This window comes from Rhagoletis pomonella, unplaced genomic scaffold (genome assembly GCF_013731165.1).
Source record: "Rhagoletis pomonella isolate Grant_MI unplaced genomic scaffold, Rhpom_1.0 Rhpom_scaffold_00003, whole genome shotgun sequence".
Lineage (NCBI taxonomy): Eukaryota > Metazoa > Arthropoda > Insecta > Diptera > Tephritidae > Rhagoletis > Rhagoletis pomonella.
Genome location: NW_023458557.1, coordinates 19,780,602 through 19,790,127, shown reverse-complemented (window position 1 = coordinate 19,790,127; position 9,526 = coordinate 19,780,602). Strand labels below are relative to the sequence as shown.

Here is a 9,526-nt window from a genome sequence, read left to right as displayed (position 1 = left end):
ACTAATGCATGAAAATCCTAACCTCAAAAAAATCACCCGTTAGATGTAGGTATGTAGATAGGGCAGTCTATAACGGAACTCATAAAAATCAAAGCCTTCAACTTTAAGTAAAATTAAAAAAAAAATCTTCAAAACTTTACCATTAATAAAAATTAATACATAGTTACGATTGCGATTTAGAAATCTAGGGGAAAGTGGTTCCTAATCGAATGATACTTTCCCGTTTATGTAAATGTATATATGCAGCCTTTCCAATAACTGCCTCTTTTCGCCATAAGTACGGTATTGATAACATATGTATGTATGTAGCAGTGCCGAATTTCAGGATGTTAGCATAAGCGGTCCCAGATATAAGCTATATGAGAAGTTCCGTTTGTATGGGAGGCGCCACGCCCCTTTTCCAATGCGTACATCGGTGAAAACTGCATTCAATTCCATACATTAGTTTTTGCGTGATGCGCTTACAAACATACAGACAGGCAGACCAAAATTAAAAAATTGTTCATTTGGCTTCTGTTGATCTAACTAAACCCCTATTAACTTTTCTTTAATATCTATTATGTACAGATATCGGCCTGTTACAATTTTATTATTCTCAAATGCTTTCGTTTGATACTCATATGGCAACATTTAGTTTATGTTATCAATTTAACTAAATTAAATTTTTCAAATAGGTGGCAACCCGCTTCAAAAATATTTTCGAAAGTAAGCTTTAGTTTAATATCCGTGTTGTAATATTTCATTTATTTTACCAATTAAAATGAATACAATTTTTCGAACATGTGGCAACCTCCCATAAAATATTTTTGGCTGTAAACCCTCTTTCGTTTGACGCCAATATTGAAATATTTAGTTTGTGTTATCAATTAAATTAAATAAAAGTTTTCAAGCAGGTGGCAGCCTTCCACAAAAATATTTTGAGCTGTAAGCCTTTGTAAGCCTCTTTCTTTTGACAGCCATATTGCAATATTTATTTCATCAAATCAATTAACTTAGACTGAAATTTTCAAACAGGTGGCAACTCTCTAATTTTTTCTTCTATATTGTAAGTTAGACCTATAGCGATACATTAGGAAAAACTGAAATCGATTCCACAAATTAATTTCCAAGTGATGCGCGTATAAAGGTATGTAGATATACAGACAGACAGACAAAAATTCTAAAAATTGTATATTTGGCTGCTGTACCTCTTATAAAACCCCATATTAATTTGTCTTTAATATTTATAATGTAAAGACATCAGCCTGTTACAATTTTATTATAAGTGTAGATTTCATTTATTTTATCAATTTAATTCAATAAAAATCTTCAAACAGGTGGCAACCCTCAAAAATATTTTCGGCAGTAAACTTCCCACAACCTTTTCAATTTGATTCCCATATTGCAATATTCAATTTATTTTATAGATAAAATGAAATTAAAATTTTCAAACAGGTGGCAACCCTCAAAAAATATCTTCGGCTGCAAGCCTTCTTAAACCTGTTTCTTTTGACGGCCATATTGCAATATTTACTTTTTCATATCAATTTACTTAAACTGTAATTTTCAAACCGGTGGCAACTCTCCATTTTTTTCTGTAAGTTAGACCTCTAGCAATACATCGGTGAAAACTGCGTTCAATTCCATGCATTCGCTTTCAAGTGATGCGTGTGCAAACATACAGACAAGCAGACAAAAATTCAAAAATTTGTTGACTTGGATTCTGTTGCTCTAATAAAGACGCCCCACATTAATCTTTCTTTAATATCTATAACACAGGGCAACACTGATTTTGTTTCCTGAAATGTAAAAGCAGTTTTCGATAGACCTTTTTGTGCTGATTGCGAATCTGTTTCCATCAACTTTAGATTTTGAGAAAAACGTGGTCAAAGTACCAAAAGATCGCGTTTTTTGCAATATTTGAGAAGCTCTAGCAAAAAAACTATATTAAAGCTAGAACTCTCGTTCACCTTGACTTGATGGTCACTTATAGTCATTTATTGAATAATAATAAAATACTGGAGTATTGTGCTATTGGAATAAATGACTATAAGTGACCTTAGGGTCAAGGTACTTTCAGAGATTGTAGTTGAAAGTTCAAGCCTTAATTTAAGCCAAAGTGGAAGATTCTATCACCTTTTGTTTAATTGAGGTAGGTACTCAAACTTCGCCAAAATCAGTTTTTGCTAATCAACAAATGCCTATAAGTGACCATCATGTCAAGGTACACGATTGGTATTTCCAGGAATAGTTGCAAAAAACGCGATTTTTTGATACTTTGACCAGGTTTTTCTCAAAATCTAAAGCTGATGGAAACTTTATACCTACAGATTCGTAATCAGCACAAAAAAGTCTATCAAAAACAGCTTTAACATTTTAGGAAACAAAATGTTTTCCCATTTTTGTTGGCCTGTGTAATATACAGATATCGGCCTGTTAAAATTGTATATGTATAGATGTGTTTTTAACTCAAGATTATGGCCCGTAGTTATAGACAAGTTAGAGGCAGGTTTTAACATTTAAAACTGTATATTAAGATAAACACCCTTTTAACACTGTCATAGTCAACTTAAAAGACCTTTTAACTTTAAAACGGCGTTTTAAATTTAAAATGAGGTTGACGAGGTTTTAAAATCTTAAAAGCGTACCCTAAGTAGACGTTTTCCTGTCAAAATTTGCGGAGAAAATACAAAAGTGGTCTTAATTTGAAGAATATGCTTCCCAATCAAAGGATATCTCGAGATTTTGCGATTTTGGATGATACTATCGCAACCAGAAATAGGAAAACATACAAGGAACGTCAAGATCCTTTTCAAATGAAAGAGGAGGACCGCAAGCAGATCTTTACAGCAGCAGTCCAGTTAACTTCACGAATTCTTTTCACTTCCCATAAAAATTAAATTATTTACGTTGATAAAATATATCTTACAAAAATTTGTTATTTACTTACAGTTTGCTGCGCCATTTTCAAAATTATTTATAAAAGTCAGTTGACACAGGGTGAACTTGCTAAAATAACAAAGTTTTCCTAATGGCGATTGGTTACTTTTTTTCATTTTATATTAGTGGCCCTGTTTTATGTCAATCTAGCAAAAACCTGCCTCTAACATGTCTATAACTGACTAAAACTTAAAGCCTGCTCTTAACTTAAAGATTAATTTTAACTAGAAGAGGTTTTAACTTTCGACTATAACTACGGCCCGTATGTGTTTAACTCTGTAGTCTAGTCTTAAGCTGGCACTTTTAAATATTCATCTACTTATACTAGCTTTTTATATACATGTTAGGAATTCTCATACTAAAATATTAAAACTATTTTTCAACAGATACAATTTCCAGTTGAAACCACACAATCCTGAACACAAACCACCTGGTCCTAAAGATATTGTTTACCTGGAACAGTCACCGAGTTTTTGCGAGAAAAATTTGCGCTTGGGCATCCAAGGAACGCATGGACGTCAATGCAATGATACATCTATCGGCGTTGATGGGTGTGATTTGATGTGTTGCGGTAGGGGTTATCGTACGCAAGAAGTCGTCGTCGTTGAACGCTGTGCATGCACGTTTCACTGGTGCTGTGAAGTCAAGTGTAAATTATGTCGAACGAAAAAGACAATACACACATGCCTTTAGATGCATTCTTAGTTATATGCATGTTCCTATTACCCCAATAACTTCTACAAGCTCAATAAGCCTACAAGTTTTTAATGGGAATATACATATTTATACAATAAATAAAATGCTTGCAGAGTCTGCCACAAATCATCATCAAGGAATATATACATAAATACATAGATACATATGTAAAAATATCAAATCATATGTAACAAGGTTTTGAACAGGAAAACGATCAAGCGAAATTTGAATATTAAGCAAAGCTGAATTAAAAGTTGGAGATCGAAGATATGCTGGCGCCTTGCCGCTTGTTATACGCTATTTATTTATTTATTTTTATGCAATTTTGCTATAAAGTTTATCCGTCATATGAAATAGTAGTACATAATATTTAGCTGTCAAGAAAGTGAGTATGCTTAAGTTGTTGCATCAGTATTTTAGTGGTGAAGCTAATATACATATATATATGTATATGTATAAATGATATGTATATGTATGTATGTATAAACATACATCCCATTCATGGATAACATCCCAGTAGAAATCGGTTGTATGCATTCATGAAGTATGCATGCTGTATGAGTGAATAGTGTGAACAATTCATGCGTAGTCATGTAAATTCAAATTCTAGCGAATTGCAAGGGAACGCATGTTGTTGTTGTTTTAAGAACACTTCTTGATAAATTTGAACTGGAATTTTTGTAACATTTTCAGTCTAGTAAAAAATTTTAGTGAACGGACGTGTTGTGCGATAATATTTTCAGCTCTAGCGGGCTTTTACAAGATATGCATTTGCATATGTAAATGATGCTTTTTTGTATATCCCCGTATATTAAAATATATCAGAAAAGTAACATTAACATATGGAGATACATATGTATCTTGTAGGAATGCTTTAATACTGTTCCATTAATGCAGTTTTGTATGTTTGAAACATTAGACAGCCATATGCATACAGCAGTAGTACAAGTATATGGTTAGAGTATGCATACGCTCTGAGAAACCACACGTGTTAAATGGAAATGAAGGTTCATTTATACTGGCATGTATACACAGCAGCAAGCTCATGCCACCAACAGCGATGTCGTATGCATAAAATTTCTACTGGGATGTATCAGTTGGGCTCCGTAGTAACTCGTTTGCATACAGTACTCTTACACGATATGCATTTCCATACGAGTACATGCAAAAAAGTAGCATTTACAGATGCAATTACACATCGTGTAAGAGCCCTGTTACACTTCTGAATCAGCCCTGTTCATGTTTTGTTTGCAAGTTTATTATACATACATACATATGTATGTATATCAATATATCTCATTTTAATAATTAGGCGAAACCCACCTAATTAAGCGCTTTTTTGCGCTTTCAATCAACAGTATTAAAGCAATTGAATTTTTATGTAGTATGTAGATACTCTTTAAAGGAATAATCACAACAAATTCCCAGTTCATTATTTTATAAATGTCGTTAAATTTACATAAATATAATAACCTTTTATTCTACTTGATGTACAGAAATACACCTAAATAAAGACTGAACTGTTGTAAAGTACTTAATTAAGAGCCTATCACTTGTTCATTTAGTTTCCAGATTTTTAGAATGAAATGCTTTAGCGTAGATAATATCTATGTGTGCATATGCATAAGGATATACATACATTAGACCTTATTATGATGCATGGAGCGAAACAAATTTAATTTTCCTAAAAATTGTGAAACAGTGATTATCCAGTATGCAGCACTGACCTGGTGACCAAAATTCAAGCAAACTGCAAAAGTTTCACCGTTTGGCTTGTGTGGATCAAGAAAACAGTAAGACGATTTTTCAAATGGAGCTTTTGGGGATTTTCTATGTTAGCGATTTTAAATTTCTGAACAGGTAGACTATTTTGAAACAAATTCATTTTCAAATTCAAATAAGATTATTTTTAAAGGAGCGTTTACAATGTTAGCCCTGAGCTGAGAATGCTTTCTTTGAAATGTTCTTCTGTTCGAATTACAATTACAGCTTGGAGTGAAGTTGTCTTTATGCTCGATGTTTGAAAACGTTTGCCCGTAGTTATAGCCAAAATAAAGTCGATCCTAAAGTATGGAGTATTTCTCAAAAAAGCTTGTTTTAACTTAAGGGTCAACTTTATTTTGACTATAACTTCGGGCCATTGTATTTATGCCATTAAGAACGCGAAAGTTCATTCCAAGCGAATATTGTAAACAGGAGAACATTTAAAAAAGCGCTGCCAACCCCAAGCTAACTTTGAAAATGCACCCTAATAATCGTAAGCAATTTAAATAGTATGAGGAGCTTGCTATTATTTATAAGGTTCCGGAAAGTCCTAGGGTTAGTTGCAGCCAGACATATTAAAATCATACAATTTATTTTCTTATATTGAAATAATTGCCAGATCCATTGTTTTTACACCCGAGCGCACTTGTGCATAAGGGTATTATCGCACATAGTGTTTGTTTGTAACAGTCTGAAAAACTACTTTTAGGTTAGATAACTAATACTTACCAATAAATTAGTACAAGGTAAGTCTGAATGCGCTTGTGAACCCTTTGAAGTGTCATCTCAATACCGAGTCTCGTTAAAGCCAGTATTCAGCTCTCAACAAAAGCAAAAACTCATATAAAATGACGTGCAAGAAATGGCTAAGAAATTTTTTTGTGCCAAATTTCCTTGAGGCAGTACGCAGTTCTTAAGAAATTTTCTACGCTTTTTACTACAGTTTTCTAAAGTTTTTTGTAAAAAAAAAGAGCACAAGGCAACCCACGTTTGCAACAGAAATATATGCCCGTTCTATTATTTCTGGCCTTAAACAGTAACTCTGGTAGACAGCTCATAAGTTGTGAGAGGCTTAAAATCAAATGGGAGATTCGACCGTACACTTTCGAACTTATGAGCAAGTGGCAGCGTTGCCGCATATATACCAAAATGCTCATAATGAAAAGATAAATCGATTAAGCCATGTCTGTCTGTCCATCCATCTGCCCATCCGTCCGTTTATACGATAACTCGAGAAAAAATTGAGATATCTTAATGAAATATCTTCATTAATGTATATTTTAACTATCAATATCTTATAAATATAAGTGTAAAATTTTTTTATCTAAAACTAATATATTAGTCCTTGACATATATTTTTTGGAAGTGAAACTTCTTAAGAGGCGGTATCGCAAAAATGGAGTGTGAAATTTTTAAGACTGACCGAATTTACATGAGTAAGAAGGGAGATATAGTATAGTATACTAGAATTTAATGGGCTGCAAAACTGCATACTCAAAAAATTCTAAAAAATGTGATTAAAAAGTTTAAAATTTGCATTAAAATTTTCTGAATTTTCGCGAGCTTTGCACAAAGTTTAAAAGTTATATTTTTATGTTTTTGTTGTGGAATGAACCATATTTTTATACAAAATTTGCAGAAAAATATTGGAATAAAAATTGTTGCATATATTATGAAAAATTTGTTGTACCAATACTTTGTTCCGGCAGTGTATGTAACTCAATCGCCTAATGTAGCAATGGGCATAATATGCACATACGGGCAAAATGCCCAAACGTGCACACCGCGGGCAAATGTGCAAACCGTTGGGTAGATGAGGTGAGGTAATTATGCCTGGGGGGGGGGGAACAGAAAATTTTGCGCGAATTGCATCTGTATGTGTGATCGGAATGAGAGAACAAGTATAAGTGAGTACTCATGAATGTGAGACCCCATGGCTGCCAACTTTCCTAAAAGCACCAAAACTTGGGACAAATCAAAACACCAAACATTTTTTTTCAGTAAAATTTAATATGCATCTATACTACATTAGTGATCGGTCCAAGATATTAAATAGTAACGAACTAATAACGATTTTAAAATTTTATAGAACCAATTGAATTTTCACTTTAATCACACTTTGGTAAATACATTTTGATTAAATCAAAGGCGTGTATTTAATTTGACAGCGCTTGTGCAAATGCTTTATTTTTTTTTTTTAATTGCAGGTATGGACATAAAAGTGCAAATAAGTTTTGCATTGACTACATTTTACAAACTCCAACGAGCTCAACAGTCACGGAAATGAAGACCACATTCTTATGACCAATGACCATATAACGAAGCTCCAATTTTGTTTTTGTTAAAAAACTGAGGGTTTTTTATAAACATATGACCTCTACTTTATCAAATAAAGTTTAACTGCTAAATTAAAAAAGAAACTTTTTTTCATAAGAGTTTACAGAATTTAAATGATTAGCAGGATTCTAGCGATTTTGGTGGTGAGTACCGACTTCTTGCGCGCATATTAGCTGTTTTGTAATTCACTTTTGCATTGTCAGCGTTCTGTTGGTCGCAAATTTTCAAAGGGAGGGGTTGTTCTTGCGCAGATAGTTTTTCGTTAGAAATTTGCTTGGAAAAAAGGACAATCATGCACAAAACAACCCTTTTATATGACGGTTTTCTACCGACTGAGCCTAGTAACAGCGCTCGGCTCTCTTATTTACGAACACATGCGCAAGCAAGATCGTTAACACGTTATTGTTCGCCAGTATGAATTAGCACATACTATTTTTTACATATGTATAATCAATTTAAACTTTATTGATTTATTAATAAATAAAAATTAAATTGGTCGACATTTCATGATGTTGAATTATTTTTAATAAATAGACTACAAATATAGCTAGAAATTGTTCCTCTATAAACAAAGAGGTGAATATAATAGCCTTTGGCAATATACATTGCATAAAATGGGTTAATACACGTACACGGCTTTTGCTTACCCTTTCGGTTTTAAATTTTTAACCCGCATCAAGCACCTGCTTGCCCGCGCTGTTCCGCGCGAACTGTTCTGCCGCCGATCCCTAGCCTAATGGTTCGCCGAGCCGTAAACATACGTTTACACATCAAATTTCGTGAGTAGGTACTAAAGCTTCCAATCCCGGACCATTTAGTGAATCCCGGGATTTCGGGGTTTTAAATTGGTAATCCTGGGATATTTCGGGATATTATAACCATTAATTAAAATATGCTAACAAACTAGTTTTGCCGTCTTGCTTTATTGTGAATACTAGAAATAAAAATAAATTTGTGTTTTTAAGCAAAGAAATATAAATGTCTTTATTTTATATCAGTTTAAAAAGCTAATTACCAACTGAATAAACTAAAAACTATGGCAATGAAATTCATTCATATTGCAGTCGCAGTAATTTTTACAAAATGTAAAAAATAAGAGATCATCTTTGTGTAGTAATGTTAGTATGCCACAACATATGTATATATAATTATGTATATATAAAAGTCGGACGGATTTCGTAAAAAAATGATGTCGTGGTTCTGATGCGCTTCAAATTTGTTTATAGGTTTTTTATGATATAACCAATAGCCGTATGCGAGGGTTTTATTTTCTTTTTTTCTTCAGAGATATGATGAGTTAAAGATCGAATTCTTTCATGATTCTGACCATTCGTGTTATTCTTCAAATCGTTATATCTCGGGCTCTACTCATCGTAAAAACTTAATCTTAACGTCGTTTTGATGATATGATGGTTAAGATTGTCCTGGAGTTAAATTAGCTATTAACAGTTGAACTATTTCAAGTTGATTTGCATAGTAAAGACCAGTTAATTTGGGACTTCAAGTTACACCATCGTAATCCTTGTTTAATTCTCTATAAAACACATGTTCCAAAAAAATTGGAGTTTTTCATGAACTATTTTTAAAATATTTTTTTTTTTATTACGAGGTGGTTTATTTTGTGAGGGTCAACAATGAAGTCACTACGATGAACAGAACCCGAGATATAACAATTTGAAGAACTACATCACGAAAAAATCCAAAATTTGAAAGATCATATATCCAAAGAAAAAAGGAAATATGTGAAGCCAATCGAAATTGTGACACCAAATTTGGTGTCCGATATGAAAAACAATGCCTCATATATGTA

The 9,526-nt window shown here is 32.9% G+C and overlaps 1 protein-coding gene across 1 annotated transcript; it reads left to right on the top strand.

The window, feature by feature from the left end:
• Positions 1–3,300: 3,300 nt before the first annotated feature.
• On the top strand, positions 3,301–4,533 carry LOC118735052 (protein Wnt-1-like; the record flags this gene model as incomplete). Its single annotated transcript, XM_036464648.1, is given in 1 exon segment — positions 3,301–4,533. A coding segment is annotated over 1 exon segment (312 nt), but the record flags the coding sequence as incomplete, so codon positions are not given.
• Between the last annotated feature and the right edge of the window lie 4,993 nt (positions 4,534–9,526).